Consider the following 21,880-nt stretch of genomic DNA (forward strand, 5'->3'; position numbering starts at 1 on the left):
TACTGGAGCATCTTCCATCATATATGTCTGGTTGGGTTTAGATGTGTAGCACATTCAAGAGAGTGCATGCATGGTTTCTAGCTTGCAAGGACATGGCCAGTGGAGGAGTGGATGTGAGGATAGTCATGTACGGTTGACCTATGTTACTTTACTATACCCTACAAAGTAGGGTATCATGGTTTTTAAACTTGTTGCACACTCTCCAAATGTTCCTAAATGTACATCTTTGAACAGCCATTTGGAACAAAATATGTCTCCAAAACAGGTTGGGCATTTCCACAGATGATTTTACTACAGTAAATGCAGTTGAACTTCTCAGGGTAATTGTGGGTAGTTGAGAGTATGGGTTCTAAATGATGCACTTTTCCCCCCACCGCTCTCTTCTCTTCTCCCTCTAAACCAGTTGCTGAATGTTTAGGAGGACAGTGCTTCCCCCGGCTTCTCCACGATGCTGTATTCTTTAGCAGGAGGAGGCACGCTCTGCGGTGTGGCCGCCCTCGTGCTCCTCATTGTTTCCACGGCGACTGATTTTTGGATGCAGTATCGATACTCGGGGAGCTCGGCCAATCAGGGGCTTTGGAGGTTCTGCATTAACCACAAATGTCATGCCCATACGATAACTGTAGGTGAGTGCTCCAGAAGTAGTAAAACACTGATGTGCCCTCTTTGGCAGGAACTCAAACTGATATTTTGAGCTGATATCAATAAATCTAGATATTACAAGTGGCCAGTTTGGCATTTCTGAGGAAGTTATTCTTGCAAAAACACCATCTGCATAGACAATTTGTCATCACCTTGGCCTACCCAGAAAACAAACCCTAAATGTGTTGGTAAAAATGGATAAATAACTAAAACTACAAACAGGGTTTAAAAGAAGAGAAAGCTAAAAAGAAAACTTACTGCATACTGGGGTGAGGATTAAAGTCTCTGTATTGTGAGTGTATGCAGACAAACTCATGCAAACATAGCATTACAGTGCATGTATGCAAAATAGAATATTAGTATTTTAGAGAAAAGCCTGTACAAGCAGGACTGAGCGTGAACATGTGTTGATGTATGTGCTCGCCTGTTGCCCTCCTGTGTCCAGCTTTCTGGGATGCCACACGGGCCTTCATGCTACTGGCGGTGCTGAGCTGCTTTGCTGGGGTGGTGCTTGGCCTCAGCGCCTTCACTAACGGAACCAAGAACAGGAGGGTCCGCACAGGTGGCATCGCCCTGGTGCTGTCAGGTAACGCACGCACACACACACACACACACACACACACACACACACACACACACACACACACACACACACACACACACACACACACACACACACACACCCCATGTCAGGGTGAGCAGGTGGTTAGAGGTGTGGTAGGTATAGGTGAAGTTTATCAGATTATCAACAACAAATTACATGATCGGGAAGGACTGTCAAGAACTGTGAAGTTTCTTCTTTGTGAGCAGTTTTCACTGGTGTGTGTTGTCAGGTTTCCTTGCTCTGCTTGCTTTGGCGATTTACACTGGAGTGACTGTCACTTTCTTTGGAAAACGCTTCTTGGACTGGCGCTTTTCCTGGTCCTACATCATTGGCTGGGTGGCCATCATCCTGGCTTTTGCAGCAGGTGCAGTCATTGTATATTCTTTTCTTTTTCTTTGTAAGTAGTAGCAGTAACATGGACAAAGTGTGCTTTTCCATTCTTATCTTACACTGTGGGTCTTTTAATCTTTTTCAAATTGTGCACATGTGATTGAAGATTGAAACTCCTCTCTCATTGCCTTTTAGGCGTGTTTCAGCTCTGTGCTTACCAGAGGACCACTGCAGAACCTGCTCCCAGTAATAACCCCGACAGCTGAACGAGCTGAAAGCACTGATGAAATCCAACTGTTGACATGGAAGTTGCAGCTGCTGTTGAATACGTAGAATGGAATAAATAGAAATCATAGACTCCTGTGTTGTTTCTTTTAAAATTAATTTCCTCAAAAATTGTCCTTTTTTCCCATCTTGACCACAACATTTAGAAAACACCTTATTTTTTAGGTTGTGACACATTGACAAAAATATCTGAGGATCTCCAGTAATATTCCTTTAAACGTGAGTACTTTGTCGTGGTACAAGGATCAGTCTGTTTTCCATTGTGATGCCTACATGAAAATAATTCTCCACTAGATGGTTGTGTTGTGCCACATACAGGAGGCACAACACACGATACTGCTGTAGAAAATGAAATCCTGCCTCACCAAGTGAATTAACTTCACCTGTGCTTCCCAGTAAAGTGAAACCAGATAACTCGCTGAAAATTCAGACCATGTGGTCTCTCAAAGCTGAATGTGTGTTGGCTGTTTTAACCCTGGATTCACCGACCCCCAGGCTTAAAGACATACACACAAATCAGGCAGGGTTTGGACCAAATAACCCAATTTAACAAACCCACAGTAGCAATTTGTAACAAAACTATTGATATTTGTGAAGATAAATTAGGTTATTGCAGAACCACCACCAATTATAGGTAATCAATTAAACAAAAACAGGTAACATCTAGAAATGTCAAGTCAAAGGAAACTTGACTTCTTCAGGACAAAACACAGAAACATTCCACTTTCCTTTCATTTAGTTCCAATAGACATAACTAAAAAAGGTACAATTCAATACTCAGTTTTATTTGCAGCCAGTTTCCCTTTGATCTATGAATAATTCAGCCATTCAAAACAAGCAAAATTTGGTACAACCACAGACAAAATAATTCTCTGTACATGCACTGATAAAGGCTGCACAGTGAGCAGTCTGATTATGGGCACAGCCGCAGAAGAAATCCCCAAAACAGATGGTGTGAGATGCCCGTGTGTTTAAAGTATGCGTTTTGAAAGTATCTTCACATCTGATCAGTTTATCATCCCAACCATCAGTTGATCAAGTTCATCTGTCACCCACACAATCATGTCTAGTGCTGGAAAAGTAAAGCTCAACAACACAGAACATTTACTTTGCAACATTTTTGATTTATTTTTGAACAATAGCAAAGCCATCTCACAGAGACTACTTTGAATTACACAGAATGCAAATAAATATATATAGGACCATAGCAGAATTTAGGACATTAACAACTGATACAAAATTATTTACAACACTTTGAATAGTGCAAAACCACACAAATACTGCCCTCTTCACTGAAATTCTTGCATTGAGTCCATTTGAGGACAGTGGATGTGTGTGCTGCCCCCTGGTGGAGGGGGCTGGGTTTAAGAATTGACAGTACTGTATATGGCATGTTGACAAAAATCTTTGAGACACATTGTATATGAGACTCCTGAAACAGGGTGTGGGTGAAGAAAAGCCCACCCGCTACACCTCGTCAAGAAGAGCTTCCACAACAAGGGTGATGTTAGATCATTGAGATGTGGTGTGGATATGCGTTGGTAGGTCAGTTTGAAAAGAGTCATAAGAGAGGGGGGAAAAGGTAAAAAAAGAAAGAAAAGAAAACGCAAGCATTCTGAGAAGCTCAATACAGTTACCATACATCAATTAGTAAAGTCAAGTGAATCTCAATAGAAAGAGTTCTTTCTCAAAGGGACATCTGAGAAACCACCAAAGCCAAGATGTACAGAATGGGAACCTCATCATGAGCACTAGACGTTGAAATGGCAAAGGAAAAAATGAAAACCTAAAACCACGTGGCAGGTAGTGCCCACCACCCCTGAGTGAAAACAAGTTTTTTTTCTTTTTTGAAAAAAAAAAAAAAAAAGTCTTAGCACCATCAGATACCACAGAACACCAACTTTGCCATTTCTTCTCAATCCAAACACATGGTCGTGGATTGTGACAGGCACAACACATTTTTTAAAGTGCGATCGCTCACTCGAGCTGTTCTTTCACTTACATCTTTGTTTTTTGTTTTTCATCTCCTTACACAATTTCTTCCCCCCAAAACATCAAGCTCCAATTAAAAACAGCACACAAAGATAAATTACATTTTTGTCATGCATAATAATAATAATTTGTTGCATATTGAAATTTCTTTCTGGGACCACTTGTTTTGCTGATGAAAACTTGGACCTTACAGCAAGTGTGGTTGCATATTCTCCTCCCTGGGTGATAAAGAGTGAGAATGCATATACAGTATCGGTTAAGTGTCGATTTCGTCAGACACGTGCATGAGCATTAGAAATAAATTATTGGTGCTACGTTAAATAACCTGAAAAAGTCTAGAAATGCCACTTGGTCCTCGAGAGGCCCGTCAAAGAGAGATGTTTGTACTTTAACACAACGTGGTCTTTTTTTTTCCTGGTATAAAACAGAACATCGACAGACATCTGACCCAGACAGATTATAAGTCTGCTTTTCGAAAAGCCGTACACAAAAAACAAAACAAAACAAAAACATATGAATACCTCTGAGACTACCTCCTCCTATCCTATTGTACTAAATATTTGTGCATTGATGATGCATTCATCCAGTGGAGACTGGAGAGAGAATAACCTCTGAGCATTGATCATTAAACACGTTTAAATCATGCCAAAGTAAGAGGAAAGTAATACTGCAACCATTGCTGATTGGAGAAAGAGAGAAAGGATACGACCATCAGGAGAGTATCAAGCCTCGATGGGCTGATCTGAGAGATTTCAGCTTTCATCATTTCAACCCACAGCTGATTAAAAGATAAGAGCCAGAAGAAGAGAAGTAGCCAAAGGTTACTGAATTCAGACAGAGACAGAATTGTATATACTGTTGATAGGTGGGAAGGGTAAATAAGAGATAGAAAAATCAATTAAAACTTCATCTCTGTGCACTCATGCAATAGACGTGCACTGTGTGCATCTTTGGCTACGCATAGCACTGTCTCCTGTGCTGAGATGCAACAATAAGCACTATAGTAGGCTAATGCTGATTGGTATAGCCCTGTTCAGACTGCATGCTCATGGAGAAGAGAATGAATGAAGGACAATGGGTAACATAAATTCACAGATGCGGAACAGTTTCTGTCAGGAAAGGTGCCCATCACCGTGGCTAGTGTGGCACCGTGCTAAGTTAGAGCCGTTTGGCTTTGGTTTGAATGACAGACACGCTGCAACCAGGCAGTGTGTATGCATTTTGGCTCGACTCTGTGCGACTTAAGTCGTGGCGTGTCCTTTTTTTTTTTTTTTTGTTTACTGCACTAGGAGGAAGTATAGCCCTTCAAGTTTACAAGATGTCTTTGAAATTGCACAGGTTGGCCGCTCGTCCTCAAGCCAACAGCACAGGCCACATTGGCAGCACAGTCTGAGTACATCAACGTTTCTCCCACTGGGTTCTGCTGGGAAGAGGCCAAAATAATCCTCCAGTCACGGGTCAACCGATCTCTCCTTCAGTCGCTGAGTGTTATGTGTCTTGGCGGTACCTGTGAAAAGACCAGAAGAAAACAGTTCAGAGTGGCATTATCAAGAGTCAACTCAATACACACCTAATACTAAAGGTATTAGTTACTTGGCAACAGGGCTACACCTTTTACAGGAATGAATCTCCGAGCTTCCTTGAAAGTCTGAAACACTGCTAATTATGCAACAGAGTCAAGATAAATACACTAAGCAAACACTCCTAACAATGCAAAAATCAACATATATTCTTCTATTTCTTCCCCTTCAACATTCCTATTATAATGAACACTTAACTTTCATTACAAATTAAGCTTTTCTAAGTTATGACAATTAAAATAAGAGCATCAATTAAATAAATTCTTCTCTGGAATCACACGCCTAGGTTATTGAAAAACCACTCCCTGATTGGTCTCATTTTTGAGATGATCGGGATACATTGAATTTTTTTAGATGTGTAAATACAGAAGTACAAATATGGCCGACCCATCCTTTCCTCCAGCGCTGTGGTACTATGCACTGCCAACTCAAACGTCTCAAATCCATTTGGCAGTCTATTAATAGGGCTGTTCTGTCTCAGATTACGGATAAAAAGAGTCAAATCAAAAGTGAAAGACTTCTCACCTGCTCTGTAAAGTGAACTCGGGCAGCGCCCCGAGGGATGTCAGCTGTTCCTCCAGAGCCACGATTCGCAAACCGATGTAGCCTGAAGACAGCAGCAGCAGCACAACCCTGGAACAAATAAAACATTTTTGCCTTTTTATTATTAACTGTGACAGAGGCCGATATGATATCAGTTAACTACTTAAAATCAATGTTTTTCATGGTTTCTTTTAGCTTGCACTCAAAAAAACTGCTATCACACTTAGTAAACTGCATTGCAGAGAAAACTAAATCATTTTTTAGTTAAACTTGGATTTTCTACAATGGAATGAGACAAAACAAGATCACCAACTATCAGGACGGGTTTCTGAAATTCCTAAACCTCTCCTTTACGGAGTGCAGCTTTGAGTGCGAGCAGCAGATTTAGATTAGCACAGAGGAAGATAAGGCACTGGATCAAAGGGAGAGATGAGGGGAAAAACAAGGACAGACAGGAAGAGGAAGGAGGATGTACTCACAAAATCAAGTAAATGAAAAGTAGAGTGTTGAGGGTGCTGGCCTCTCGCTGAACCAGCATCGACTTGGCCTTTTCTGTCACATTCCAAACCCACGATCCACCTGAACCAGGAAAAAGAAACATAAACCGAGCATGAGTATCAAGTTTCCAAAGTGGGTTTGGTTTTATCACACGTTAAGAGAATAAACTAAAAATCAAGCAATAAACAAACAGATAATCTGTAATCTTTGTGAGTATCCTAGGTCTGAAAGTGAAATGTTTTCCAATTTAAAAAATAATGTAAATATTTTATTTCTTAGTCTCTGGATCAAACACCACTTGCCCCTTTCAGTGCCCTGAATGGTGGTAACTAATGTAACCCACCCTATGTGTGTGTGTCTCCATTACCTGATGCAGACAGCTCCTCTGAAGACGAGCTATCACTCTCCTGCATGTGCAGGCTCCTGAAAGCTGAGCCATTACCATTAGGCACTGCCTCTGCAGGGAAGAGAAAACAGTGTCAGCATGTTATGTTGGACTTTGCATGTCTACTGACTGGAACAGAAATGAGAACATGAGATAGCGGCTTCAAGACAAACGGTTAACAGTTCCTCGTCTATCTATGCATAACCGCATAAGTTGAGGATCAGACAAACATCTATTAAAATTTCTCCCGTGTCCATTTGAAGGACATCTGTTTGTCACGTCAACTGTTTGCTGCTAGCCATTTGCTTGCAATGTCAAAGTAGACAGGTGTTGACCTCTCACCTCTGAGTGGTCTATGCAGAGGCTGGTCTTGTAAAGACTGAGATTCAGAGCCGTCAAACTGGTCAAAGCTGTCGTCCAGACTGGACTGGCTGGAGTTCTGAGGAAAGACGAAAGAATGCCATTAGCAAAAAGAAGAAAAAAAACAACAACCTCAAAGACACATTTTTCTAGACAAGTGGAAAAAAATGTTCTGATCACTTGACTGCTCCAACATAACAACTCAACAATGTTACTTTAGATTTTTAAAAATAGAGAAAAGGTTTCTTACCACAAGTTTGCTCTTATCAAAGCTGTTCTCGGCCGAAGAGAAGACAGGGCTACTATTTGTGCTACCGTCCTGTAACAGAGAGAATTATTTAGATTTCGTTTGTCAAACAATTTGGTATAATTTAATTTTGGACAAATAGATTTAGGCAAAGTATTAGAAAAGTTATTTATAGACATGCAACAGGGTTATTATGACATAAGGGTTTCTGTTCTGTCAAAATAGTATTTTTCCTTTTTTTCAAAATTTGAGATTTTGTTATGAGAGACTTTGCACAGGGTTGCAAAAATGCCACAGTTGCACCAGCAATTTGAAGTAATGTACTTAGGAAGTGGACGAGACACTAAATGTACACCTCAGTCAGATTTTAGAAGTGTTGATGCAACCGTCTCGTGTTACACAGACTAAGAGAATAACCACACTTTCATCATTGTGAAGCTCATGAAAGCTAGAGTTGTGGACGTGTGAATTGTGCCACTCACCTCTATCTGAGGACAGACTGAACGCAGCAGCTGATAACACGATTCTCTGTTCCGCAGTGACACGAACAGAAACTGAAGAAGAAAAAGAAGAAACAGCAGGAACATTAGCCGTTTGCCCAATGGCATCATTTAAGCAACAAAAGAAGCATCGTCACTGATTACGTTACACCTAAAGGAGGGTTCAGTGTGGCTGAACAAGGCCTACATTGATTCCCTAAATATAACACAATCTGCATCAAGCGTGAATTATGAAGGACCCTACCTTGTCTCCATCTGAGGTGCGGATCGACAAGGCGTTGGGAACCAGCAACGCCATGTTCTGCTTCTTCACGATGTGAATGGAGGAAACCGGAATCACTACCTGCAGGAGAACAAAGTAACACGTAGAAAAGACCAGGCTTAGAAAAACAGTCACCTCAGACATTAGGACCAAAAGGAATGAGGGGGAGAGGCTGAGCGAATGTCTACCTTAGTGTCCTTAAGTAAGACTGAAGAGTAGAAACAGGCATGGGTGTCTGTGATGTACAGCCGACCATGGTAGGGCACTTCCTTCTGCAGGGCACAGATGTATGCTGGGAGACGAGAGGAGAACAAATGCTCAAGTTTTATACAATTGATTTATTCATAAGCCACCGATGCTCTCTTTGACTTTCATTTACCTACCATGTATCAAGTCTTCACTCTCAGGAATGTCTGGAAACAGCTTGTGGAATGTCTTGTTGTGCTTTATGAAACTCTAAAAATAGAAATTACAAAAACAAATTCCAAGTTAAAAACGTCAAAACATGTCAGGACAATAATGTGCTGTCCTGACTTGCAATAAATGATCTTGTGTAGTTTGAGACCTCGCTCCCATTCACTGACATTATGATGCACTTAAGTAACATATAGGTTTTACCTGAAGTACAATCCATTTCTTTTAACATTTAAAGAAAAGTTAAGGTGGACTTACACTTTGTGTGCTTGGGGTTTCTGTCTTCTCAAAGGGTCTGTTGTCAACCTCGAACGTCTGTGACCTGCGCAGAGAAAAGGCACAGCTGTTGGCTTAAAAAAGCTCTGTGGTTTCAGCAGAATCAGGCTGATGTGAGGTGATACAAAGACACGATGTGACTGCAAGCTTAAGTGCAGTAGAAATGAGAAAAAAAAAAAACACTTTCTTTGCTAAAAATGGATAGAGCTTCTGTAAAATGAGAAACGGTTGAAAATTAAAAAAACGGTTAATAAAAAACCTATCGGCGTGTGACGAAGAGAAAAAAATCCCTCTTCATCCCAACAAATCTAAAAAAATTCAATCATGTGAGAATGAAAACAGTCAGCCTGCAACGGCTGTGCAGTCATGTGTGTGTCATGACTGAACAGCTGAGCGCCAGGCCAGGTCTTGTGACGCACAGTCAGAATAGCTGCAAGTCTCCACTATATCAAATGTCTGATTTTCATGCATTTAAGGGATTTTGAATAATTAATAAAACACAAACAAAAAAAAAATGTCTTGGCATAGTCTATAGGTCTAATTCATGAGAAGTGGCTTAGTGATGTGGTGCTAATTTTACTCTGTACATGCAAGTGAAGTGTTACCAGCTGCAACAGGATGTGGCAGGTATGGCTCTGCTTGTTAGCCTAGTTGTGTGTATTTTTGTCATCATGGCAAAATGTGGACAGATTTGAAGTACTTTGGCAGGAGTTTTACAGCTAAATAGCGTCACAGCCGCTTGTGAGATACAGTCACCAAACGTTGCCAGGTGTGGAGTCGAGATAAAAATGAACAAATGACACGTTTGAGGATGGGTGCGGTCTATTACATGAATACAGAGTATGAGGAAAAATTCTATTAATGACCACTGCACATGGGTTGTCAGGTGTCGCAGCTCCTGTGATCCCTCCCCAAGCATCTTATCATATCCCGTGTCATCCTATCGGTCCTACCTGATGGCTACTTGTCTGGTGAGGGTTTTGTGCTGTTGCTGGATCTCGAGCTGGGCCGCCTCCAAGCTCAAGGCCTTCCTGGTCTCCAGCTTCTTTGTGCTGCTCCTGCTTTTCTTCACCTTTTCTGGAAGCCCGCCACCACTGCCGTCTACTGGGTAGCTGCTGAAGAAAAGGGGGGAGGGGGGCGGGAAGAAGGTGACTTTAGTTAAATGCCAAGTATTTTTGTTACTGTAGAGTCCCTTTCGTTTTGTTATGCGGTGGAATTTTTCTGAGTAAAATGTTATCAAAGACAACAGGAACAAGAATTCATGTGAAAAATACATGTGCAATACAAAGGCACAGTACACAAAAAACCCACAACCACAGATCATAACAAAGGTGGAGGAAGTAACCATGCACTGTCACACAAAATCTTCTCAGAAATTCAAAAAAGTATCTGCAAGGGTGTCTAGATCAATTTCCTGTAAGCTACTGAGTGTTGTCATCTAGCTTCCAAGTTAAATGCTGAACAGCGCACATCATCATCATTAACAACAACAACAACAACCCTGTTAACCAAATCATTCTATTTCTGCAAAAATTAAAAGTTGTGCCATGACGGAATGGATATTCAGTAAATGAATGGTTTTATCTTTATGATGTGCTGGAAAGGGTTATCACAAAGTTTTATGGATACATGTTGCATCAGGGTTCAGACGGTGACTGCACAATTACACCACCCGGCTGCTTTACAAGTTGTTTGACGTAGCTCGATGCGGTTTAACTGGTAAGCCTCTATAAACATGCCATTTCAAAAAGAGTTTTTTTTTTTTTTTAATAGTCCTGTGAAAAGGATCATAGAATTTACTACAGCGACGACGAGCTCTACAAAGGCCATGGCCCGTCCTTGACCAGGAACATACGAGCCACAATTTCATTAAAACCTACAAAGTCAGCAAATCCAAACCTGTTAATTATGTTCACAATGACAACACAAGACAAAACGTGGCAAGCTGACTGTAAAGCTTCCATTCACGCTGAACTAAAACACAACACAAAAAAACTAAAGCTCAAACAACAACAACAACAACAACAACTGTCACCTTACCTGATAAGTTTAAATCGCTTTGATGAACGAAAACTCATGTACCTACTAACAGTAGGCATTTCCTTTCCTTACAGAAAAAAAACTTTAAAAAACACCACTTTTTTCTCTTTAAGCGCTAAACAATGTCTTAACCAAATTAAAGCTCAAAAGATGAAAAAAATAAAGCACACCACGTGTAAAAAGGTTCTAAAATGTTGTCCAAGATGCGTTTATGTCCGAATTAAGTCAGCGTCCTTCACAACATCCTGCCAGAAAAAAAACTGTTGCTCTATGAATGTGCTGGTAAAGAGGAAGCCACTTTGTGTTGAGAATGGTGTGACACTCCGTAGTGGCTGACGTCAAACTCAGCCACTCCCCCCAGAGCCAAACAAGCATGAAAAGGGCCCAATGTACACACACACTCTCTCTCTTTCTCTCCCGCTCGCTCTCTCAAACACACAGAGCCAGCGGAGCGCAACACAAGTGTAGACACGTTTACAAAAACAAGGCCCCATCTCATAAAATCTTCCACTGGCAGACATTGTCTAATATAAAAAAATCCAGTCTTGTTGGGATTTGCTCCAGGTTGCCCAAAGCTGGATCAGAGGCTTTTCAAAAACAGCTCAGAGTGCAAATGACAAAGTAAAAAATACTTGCGAGGTGCTCAGACTGGCCTGTCTACACCGATCTAGGAGTGGTGCATGATCCCCGTCTCCCTTCAGGCAAATGACTCCAACCAAGGACACATTAAAACATGCCGTAACCTTAAAAGTCTTCCTTAAATGCACTGCTTAAAGGCCATCCATACAGGAAGTCTGACATATAAAAAACAGGGATGGATACCATCTTGTTAAAATAAATACCATTTACAGTTGCACGTTACACTGCTTAAAACCTGGACAAAGGATTTTTGATGGAGGAAATTGTGATACAATCTCTAACCCTGTCATTAACCCAAGGTCTCATGAGGGAACTATTTCTTTACCTTGCCGTGTGAGTAATCGGGAGTAAAGGTCAGGGAGGAGAAGAACATGAAAGTCAGCTTCAACTTGATGCTTACTTTCATTAATGACTAATCACAGGGTCAGGAGTATGATACAGGTAACAGCACAGTCATTTTTAAATAGCATAATGTGCAGTGGGATTACTTCATCCCATCCATAGTGTCAATTAAGCTAAGGCATGTTTGTGCAGGTAGTTTTACCAACCACCTGAAAGAAAACCCAGTGTAGTAGGTTAGTAAGCCTCTGTGGCTGGCTGCCATTTTTTACTCTGGCAACACACTGTGTGAGCCATACCATAATTACAGATGAACCGTTGGGACACGCGTGTTCCTGTATGCACACCTGACCTATTTACGGAAAGCAAGACGGGGGTGCGGGGGGTTAAAGCAGCAGTGCAATAAAAGCAATATTCAAACACTCTGAACTGTTTGAATTACTCAACAACTTCCTATCTTTGCTCAGGATGAACCGTAACCACTAACAAGGTCACACTGTAGCCGCTTCCTCTGACACTCTCAAAGCCACCAGCTGGCTCTGTACTCGCAAGAGCACACAGTAAAGAACATTTCCCACAAATGATGGGAGTTCATAAAAGTAATTCTTATGAAGATAAGGTGACTGTTCACCTGTCATATACACTCATTTACATTACTCCTTCATCGTTCTACATCGTCCGAGTGATAACCGCCCACTAAATTCTTCTGTATATGATGTTTATTGCTGAGGTTCCAGGAAATATAGTCACTTGTCATGACACTGGCATCTTGTAACTCCGGAAACATGACAAGGAAGGAACAAAAAAACAAACAGTATCTTAATATCTGATAACATACTCAAGTCTGTGTGAAAGTGCATCTCATGCCTACATTATCAAGTCTGTCTCAATCAAGGAAACAAGAGTCGGCTATAAATGTTCAAGGCCAAAACCATAACATATATGGGCAGATGTGTGACAGTAACCAGAGTTTATATATAAAAAAAAAAAAAAATTAAACTGTTGAACAAATGTCTGCTGCATGAGGAATAACTCTAAATGTACTGCATAAAAGTAGTTTTTCTTAATTATCACCATAAAGCAGGAGGCAGCCTATTTGATATCAGTATAATGGTCAAGGACAGAGGCATTGATATCTGACCTATTTCCTTATTGGACCACTGTCATACAGCCTGACAAAAATCAATGTTGAGCCTCTTTTTTTTTTAACCATGTTAGACATTTCAAAACAAGCGTGGGCATATCAAATTCTATGCAGCAGCAGATTAAAAATGGGCATGCGAACAGTTAGAGGCGTGAATATATGTCTGGATACACTCCAAAGTACAGATTGTCTCAGGGGTGGAAAACTACAGCGTGAACAGCAAGCTCACATGATGGCATGTTCTGTAAAATACAGATTACTGTCAAACACATTATGATTCAATCCATCTGCACTTGTTCTACCATTATCCAAGAGAGACCAGATAAATCACTTCGTCGCAGAGTCTTGATGGTCGTCTGATCTGAAACCACTTGTATACAAACTGGTTTTCCTGGATTTGGAGTGGGCCTATTGAGCAAATAAATCTGATCTTTTTCCATGGAAATGGGCTGGTAATCGCGAAAGAGATGTACTACAACAAAAATATCCAAACTCAACTTAGACAGCAAAACAAGTCGCCTAATAACTACATAATATTCAAATCAGCCCTGCCCTGTCTCAGACAGCCTGAGGAGAGATAGATCAGATCAACAACTGTGAACCTTTTCTCAACTTACCTTCCTGCCTCCTTATAATGATCATGGAAAGCACCTTGTACATTAAACATGCCTTTCCTTCTCTCCATGGCCAACTAAGTTTTTTCCCCTCGTGTCTTCTACAGTTTCTGACAGGTTGTGGCCAGCACTGGTCGATGCAGAGGAATGACAGGGCACGGCCGAAAAAAGTGCACTTAGACCCCGAGACGTCAAAGCCAAACCAAAAGGGTGTAAAGGTCTGTTTTACTGCAGAGGTTTAAGAGCCAAAGAGCTCAAAGTGAAGACAGAGCCAGAACCAGGAGTACACAGCAGGAAAGAGCACGAGTGAAAAGCTCCCCAGCTTTGTCCTTTCTGGGGGCTGTCTAACAATGAGTTGTCGTGGAAACAGTTAACAGTGGAAAGTGGATGGTGATAATGTGGGGGGGGGGTGGACTAAGTGAACCATTGCCAGGTTATTCTCAGTTTAGACGGCCTAACAATAACAATCAATGGCCTGTTCTCAATGACAACAAGGAGATGGATTTAAAAGCAGCCAGAGCGATGTGCATGACAACAGTTGGCCCAGTCTTTGTAGAGGATGTAAATGAAGCCATCAGGCTAGTAGGACATTTGTGTTTGGCTGGAGAGACAGAGAGACGATCCCTATACCTATGGCACCACCATCTAGGAAACTCAATCACACAAAATCAAACTACACTTGTTGACATGAGTCTAAATTTAGGCCCCATACATCTCCCCTCAGCCATCTGTTATGTTTATGGTGTAAACATCTAGGCGTCGAGCTCCAGGATCAACATTATGGTATGGCTGTGTTATAAATAGTTCTTATCATCAAAAACAGGCACAGGTTTGATCCTCCTGGCTGTAAAAATGTGGCCCGTCAGAGTCCTTGACCCTGATAGTGGGACTTCCGCAAATCAGGACAACACATTTGTACGTGAGGGGAGAGTTTGAGTAAAGGCTATCCATTGATGGTAAAGGTTAAACCAGGCTGACTTAGATAACTTCCTGAGTTTACTTTAACCTGTATAAGGCTGATACCTGGAGATCTTTCAAAAGTTTAATTATTCCTTAACGTATCATTTGATCCTAATGACATTTAAACAGGTAAAGGTCATTCTTTAGATTACTTTGCTTTAAAACTTTTTAGATATTGCTTGAAATATTGTAAATGCAGAACATGTTTACATCATAACGCTGCCAGGCAGGCAAAAGGGGACACTTACTCATTCGCCTTACACAATACTTGTGTACATACATACTGTATAAGATTTTCCATGAGTGTTTGTTACCAACCTTTTTATCTATAGATAAGACTTGCACAATGCTGGTTAGGAGGAGCGACTTCTCACGATAGCACTGTTCATCTTAGATCTGAGGTCAGAGTACACTCAAATTATTACTCTACTCCTATCACCACTTTGAGCTCAACAGCCTGAACACTAACATGCAAAAATTACCACCGAGTAGGATGGAATATTTTTGCGGTTCCAACAATAAACTGAATTGCTGATGTTGTTGATGGGGTATCATAATACATGCTCTTTTCTCTGATGCATATTAAAAGGGTAGAAAATGGCAATTTTCACTGACTATGAAAACTTAAGGGGAAAAAAAGTTAAATCTACACCGGATACATTAACGATAATGTTTGAATTCATAGGAAACTAGCTTTGACAGAGGTGGGGGCTTTCTTTTCTCCAGCACAGGACATTCCAGCTGGCAAAAGAGCTCCTCAGGGTAAAGAGTTATGGTGCTTTCATTTGCTGTCCCAAGATGAGAGATTATCCCAGGAGTCTTGCTGCGGACGTCAGCCGTACGTCAGCCAGTCTGCTGCTCTCGCGCCCTGAAGACACGACTGCTTCTGTATAGAATTCTTGTGTCAAAACTTTCCCACAGCCGATTCAAGTGCTGTGACAGCGGCACCGAGTTCACATGTGAGCTGACAAAAGTTGTATATCCTTGAAGTCCCTCTGAGATCGTCAGCTGATCTCAGAGGGACTTCAAGGACAGAAAACTTTAAAGCACAGCCAGACAGTGTAAGAGCACCATCTCCTGGAGAGCCGCGGGTAAGTAATGATCGTCACGTGAACTGCTGATTCCCCACTGTCCAATCAAAACCCGTTTATTCCAAAGCAAGACAACAGATTGATGCAGCTGTGCTTTATTGAGCCAAATAGGACAGTTCAAATGTTTAAGCCTCCAACTAAACCAGAAAACTGACCTCCAAAACCAGACACATGATCAGTGTGATAATCCATTTCATCTTAGGGACAATGTTGCACAGCAATTAAAACTCACGTGTCTGTACAGCAGGGTTTATAATTTGGCAATTTGACAACAATCCAGCCAATACAAATTTAAGCTGATAAGAAAATTAAAGACAACACAAAAATATTCTCCTGGACTGGAGTGAAATGTGTCTCTACGTGTATGTCTGCATGTGAGCTTCAATAGAGCAGTCAGTATTGGCAAGGAAAAGAGCCAGTGGTAATGGCAAAATAACATACAGTCTGCAGCACCCTGCCAGGGCTCAGTCTGCAAGAAAAACTGTGTGTGCATGTGTGCCAAGTGGAACAGAGAGTGCGCCTGTGTGCATGTGTAACAGAATAACTGTGTGTGTTGTGTTTGTGTGTGTGTTTGAGTGGGAAGTCATGTGGCCATGTGCACGCAACGGCTCCCTCCACTTCCTCTGAGCGAACTGGGCACAGAGACAGAAAGGGTCTTTCTTCAAGGCGACGGAGCACTCTCAGCGACCAGGCATGTGAGCAGGGGAGGCGGTGGGGTGGCTGCAAAATCCCAGCTGACTTTGAAAATCATTCAACGTAAAATCGGGCCATTCTACAGCACACAAACCGAGTTCATATTTAACCTACAGAAACATTTTTGTTTATCTCAGCTTTTCAGAACAGCGGGGTGGCCTCGTGGAAGAATTCAAAACTATTACCTGTGTCTAAACCATTTTGAGTCCAAAATTGCATTCATTTGCTGCTCTGAAATTCCTGGTAAAAAACAGTTTAACATCAACATAGGCCTACCATCTAAAAAATAAATAAGGAAATCTAACAACATCAAATAATAGAGCAGGAGGAGTCAGCCACGTGGCATGTGAGGCAGTGTATTGGGAAAGTCCACAGTCGGTGATTTCACTTATTAGTAACTGCCTGCTGAATACCTCCTGACCCTGAGATACACAGTCCACATGTATGTACATAACTCGCTCATCTTTATTTCATTAAGTCATTCAGCCATCAAATCTGGATGAGTAATGGTTTACCGTTTTTCTTTATTTCTTTGCTGAATTCACTGAAATTTCAAGTCAGAAAAAAGTTGGCTAGTGCATTGTATGGACAGCAAAAATAAAGTGTAGTGCTGTGGTAGAGGGAAAAACTCTCCTGAGGGTGAAAACTTTTTTTTTTCCTGAGAGGAGAAGACTGCATTTTTTTTGTTGATGTTGATGCTATTTCTCCTTCATACACTCAAGCCTCAGATGAGTGTCTTACCTTGACACAATGATGTCAAGGTAAGGTGGGTCTACCCACTTTTCCAAGGACTAGGTTTATCTCAAACTCAAGATTAGTATTAAAAAAGGCTGACATGTCAAATCTTTTATGGCCAGCAAAGCCACCTTCTGTCAGCAAGACATCACACCCAATCTTATCCTTCAGTTCAAAACAAAACAGGTACCCGACAAGCCTTAAGTCACACTTCTAGATAAGCCTCCATAAAGCCTGTCTAAATAAACTGTACGGCAAATACTTAAAGTGGAATTCGCCAGGCTACTGTGAGTGCCCAAAGGTGAAACAGCAAAGAATAATATAGCCTTTTCTCTTGGCTCTGTGACAAGGGCAGAGGAACAGTTATTAGCACCAGTCTGACAGAGGCAACAGATAAGTTCAACCAAAACCAGCTGGTGAGTATGCAACCATTCATTTAGCAATAAACTGCCCTGCAGATGTGGTTTTTATCCTCTAACTTGGGCTTTTCCTCTACGCCTGCAGCCCATCTCATAATTTAGACCTACATGTCTACACTGCCCACAGCGCTAGGGAACTTCTTTCCTGGGAGCATCTTCCTGTAGCCAAAAGGACGCCTGCAGATGTGCCCCACCCAGCCTATTCTAGGCTCCTCCATCTTAGAAAGCTTTGCAGCGATACCACGTTCTTTTTTACTTAAAGCAGATATCAGTGGAATGTTTTTGTTAATATAAGTCCTAAATAGTCCTATTTTCCGTCAGCAATCACTTACATGAAGTATTTCAGCCTAAACACGAGTCTCTCCGTCACTCTGCTCTGCTGTAACCCGAGGAGAAAATTTTCCTTGTGGGATACAAGTGTTATCCAATGAGGAGAGAGAACGGCATGAAGGGCTGTGTGTGCAGCCAAGGGATGCGCGTGAATGTGGTGACGTAGCACGAGGACCAATTGATGCCTGACAAGGGCGGGGGCTGCTAACTCATGGTGCGTTCAAAGAAACTCGTACTTTGTGTTTTTCCTCCCTGTGAAGTCATACCAGTTCGATCTGGTACGAGTTCACGGGTCGGAAGTTACGAGTGGCCGTTATAGGGAACTTTCACAGACAACAGGATGGTAAAAACACGAGCTACGGGTTACCTGGAACGCTACCAAGTCGTAGTTGTGACTTGAAGCTGTAACTTACGGTTTCAAAAGCCTGCCTTGAACGCAGCATTAGCCGAAACGGCCGTGAAGCTGATATCTGCTTTAAACAAAGCCAATCCATAGTTTTCTGACTGCCTGCCCTACTAACCTGTATGCCAAGCTCAGTGACAAGCAACGTGGTGCATCACTTATTTTATATTCCCCATGTTTACTTGGAGAATTTAAGTACTCAAGGCAACAACTGACCGTTTATTTGTTCAGAGCCAGAGCCACAATACTCTTATATCTGTGTGTGTTGTGGAAACAGATACACCCTACATACCAGACTACAGACACACCACAGCAATACTGATAACTAGCAGGTTACGTCTGATTGGCGGGGCTCCTCCTGACTCCAGCAAATGGCTATCTATGGGGAGGAAAGTGAGATGCAAAGCTGAGAGGACGGGGAGTACTAACAGTGAGATACAGGAAACCTTTATATAACACCGTGTACCACCTGTGGTCGCCTCACAGGAGCTAAAAATAGGCTTTTCTGAGAAAACATAGACTTGCTTGACCCGTGTATGACAAGTGTGTGTGTACGTGTTTGTATCCCAGAGGATAGCGAGTATAACAAAACAGTGTGGGAGTGAATGTAGTTGTGAATTAATGCATGACTGCCAGGCTGGTCTGCTCTGGATCATCCATGATCCACTGACATGACACAGTGATGTCAAATGGATCCAAATGAGTCATGCTTTCTAGGTAGGAGGCAAATGCAAGATTAAGAACCAACCAGATCTGGAGGACTACCTTACTTTTTATGCCACTCATCCTCATTCATGTAACAGTGTTTATTCACACTGCCTGGAATGGATTAGCCAGCTACTAGACACAAACAACACACATAACATCACTTTGTAGCACTAATGTGGGTCAATCATTAACTTCTTGGAAATGTGTTTTACGCTAAAAGAAACAGGGGATTACAGATGAAAACCCCCTGTCCCACCTCTCTACAATCAATATAACGGAAGTGTATAATTATAAGAGCATGCAATATTGACTTCAAAATCATCATCCATAAAAATATCATATAAACAGGTCATGTGTCTGCAAGCGAGATTTTTTTTTTTTTTTTTTACCACTGGAAAAAAATTATCCTTGCGTTATCCAAGTCTGCCATTAAACATATCGAGGACGTCATATGTTTAAGTCATCAACAGCTCTCAGCAATAACTACGGTAAGCTAACAACGTAATGTAAAGCTTATGCTAACAAACGATATAGATTCTCCACTAATGTGTGTGCTAATGTACATACATAGATGCCCCAAAGAGCCAGCATAGTATATTTAACACACGGGTGATCAAATACCGTTTTTTACTATTTAAATTCATAGCCAGTGGTTGTATCTAATTATACACAAATGACGTTAGCTAACGCTAAAGTTAATTTAAATGCCCACGTCTTTACACCGGCGGATGGCTAGCATGTTAGCATTATCAACACACTTCGTGAAAGATGTTCCCCTTGTACAAAACATTGCGCTTCGTAGAAAAACGTAGTTCCCATCTCCGTGATAAAAATGGCACAACAATATAAGATGAGATTGTATAATCTAAAACCCAGTCGGACAGGTTGTTGTCAGCAAAGGGATGCTAACCGTTAGCCACCCTGTTGATGATGCTGCTCACCGGCGGCAGATAGCGGTTCAGCTAAGCCACAGTCACTCCGCTTACCTCTCTTTCATGAAGTGCTTGATTCTGACGATGGCCTTCTCGTCGATCTTCCTGAGGAAGGTTTTCAATCTCTCCCTCTTGTTTTCAAGCATTCTTCCCTCAGCCAGTGGTGGTCGGTTCGTGTTGAAACGACACTCCACGCCAAACTCCACCGTTCTTGTTTTGGCTTCTGCTTTTTTTTCTTTCCTCCTCCTCCTCCTCACTTCATCTACTGCTGATTAAGATAATGAGCTTAAATCGGACCAAGTCAGGCAACCAATCAGCGACGGGGATGACTTCAGAAAAAACGGTCATGTCAGGCGAGTTATCCAATCAGAACGGGGTAGTTGGCCACAACCGACCGCCCATTACCTTATATGGTAGTCGGGCTGTCACTTTCTTTAGAGCTATAAAAGGGTGGGCCTGTGTTTTTACTGCACAAGTGTGGGTCTTTTATCAATAATTTACCTGTGATTTCACGTGTGAACAACATGGGGAATACATATTGTGATTAAACAGCAGAGTCTCATGTGCCACATCACACCATGCCTCATGTAACAATGAAGATAACTGTTCAGCACACAAGGGTGGGGCCATAGCCAGTAGCCTACCACTTTACATACAGCTTTGCATCCTTAAACAGAAAGCTGAACATTTGACTGTACGAGGGTGAATAAATGTTTACCAGAATAACATATGAGTGTCTTGATCTCATGTATGACAAAACGTGGCGGCACCCTTTCAGTTAAAAAAGTGACATTAGATTCCCCTCATGAATCATAATGAGCAAGGACACCAGATTCTACTACTTTTCCAATGAAGGGAAGTGACTCAGACAGCAAGTCAGTTGCTCAGTTGGGTTTTTTTTTTTATCCTAATATCACAGCATGAAATATATAATTTTGGCCCAGTGTTTTTCTTGTAGCCAAGTCACACTTACTGAAGAAAGAAGACAACAACTGCTGCAACAAATGGCAAAGTCACACACCTACTGTAAGGTGAGCACACCAAGGCCATAGTTGGGGCCAAAGTTCAGACTGTCAGCAAAGTCACATTGTAGTCACACTGGAGGATTTGTGAGGTACCTATAACTACCTCATGTGCTTTCTTTTTATGCAATGCATTTTCTTCTAATGCAGTATGGTCCAGACGGGTTGTGTTCTGTGACAACCTTGTCATGTTGAAAGCTTAGGTTCAAGCCTAATCCTCCAGTCCCCCTTTCCATTACAGCAATTATTTGAAGTATACTTAAGCTAGCTGTGTCAAGGTACCTGGTTCAACCTGAACCCGTGAGAAACCACCTCCTTGGTATTTTTTTTTTTAAAGTAAATAATATGTAACCTGCATAATCTATTTCAGTTATTTTGTAGATTTGAAGATCTACACATCTTGGGATTGGCTATAATTTAAAAAAAGAATATATATACTGTATATAAATATAAAAATACATTTATTATTATATATATAATTTATTATATATATATATATATATATATATATATATATATATATATATATATATATATATATATATATATATATATATATATATATATATATATATATATATATATATATATATGTATAATGTCATGTTTATACATCACATCATGACAAATGTGTGAGATACATAATTCCTTTGAATTTTAATAGGCCTACAGCTTTCTTACATCATCAGTAGAGTGTTTTGCCACTCCATTGATAAAGACCTTGAAAACATTCAGAAAAGAAAACCAATCATTGGCAGCAGTTTAAAGAAATCCGCACAAATCTCGGCATTGGAGGTACTTTTTTCCTCATCACGCAGCTCAGGCGCCGCCACACCACCAGCAACAGGAACAGAAGAGGCAGTGTACTGCCACATGACACAGCAAACACAACA

At 41.2% G+C, this 21,880-nt stretch overlaps 2 protein-coding genes across 5 annotated transcripts; one reads left to right on the plus strand and one right to left on the minus strand.

Moving 5' to 3' along the window:
• Positions 1–448: 448 nt before the first annotated feature.
• Positions 449–1,842, plus strand: lim2.2 (lens intrinsic membrane protein 2.2; the record flags this gene model as incomplete). The annotated part of the gene is made up of 4 exons (XM_083970234.1): positions 449–626; positions 1,088–1,228; positions 1,476–1,610; positions 1,772–1,842. The coding sequence occupies 4 exons, from the start codon at positions 449–451 to the stop codon at positions 1,840–1,842; spliced, it is 525 nt and encodes a 174-aa protein (XP_083826360.1).
• Positions 1,843–2,975: 1,133 nt separating this feature from the next.
• Positions 2,976–20,214, minus strand: LOC310985243 (GRAM domain-containing protein 2B). Of its 4 annotated transcripts, none has more exons than XM_083970791.1 (13): positions 20,020–20,214; positions 9,872–10,030; positions 8,901–8,964; positions 8,612–8,684; positions 8,417–8,520; positions 8,211–8,309; positions 7,949–8,020; positions 7,470–7,538; positions 7,202–7,298; positions 6,842–6,931; positions 6,456–6,555; positions 5,959–6,066; positions 2,976–5,360 (listed from the first exon to the last, which is right to left on the minus strand). In XM_083970791.1, the coding sequence occupies exons 1-13, from the start codon at positions 20,109–20,111 to the stop codon at positions 5,342–5,344; spliced, it is 1,146 nt and encodes a 381-aa protein (XP_083826917.1). In that variant the 5' UTR covers positions 20,112–20,214; the 3' UTR covers positions 2,976–5,341. The 4 variants fall into 4 exon arrangements, with proteins under 4 accessions (XP_083826917.1, XP_083826920.1, XP_083826919.1 ...); XM_083970794.1 differs by having other exon boundaries at positions 9,872–10,033; XM_083970793.1 differs by lacking the exon at positions 20,020–20,214 and adding an exon at positions 10,959–11,654.
• Between the last annotated feature and the right edge of the window lie 1,666 nt (positions 20,215–21,880).

This window comes from Trachurus trachurus, assembly GCF_905171665.1.
Source record: "Trachurus trachurus genome assembly, chromosome: 4".
Lineage (NCBI taxonomy): Eukaryota > Metazoa > Chordata > Actinopteri > Carangiformes > Carangidae > Trachurus > Trachurus trachurus.

Bases quoted from the DNA above. Each gene is read 5' to 3' on its own strand.
- LOC310985243 (XM_083970794.1), bottom strand. From the start codon at position 20,111: ATGCTTGAAAACAAGAGGGAGAGATTGAAAACCTTCCTCAGGAAGATC. The intron at 10,034-20,019 runs GTAAGCGGAGTG...CCTTTTCTTCAG, and splicing joins AAGCACTTCATGAAAGAGAG to CAGCTACCCAGTAGACGGCA. The intron at 8,021-8,210 runs GTAGGGTCCTTC...TTTCTTCTTCAG, and splicing joins GCACCTCAGATGGAGACAAG to TTTCTGTTCGTGTCACTGCG.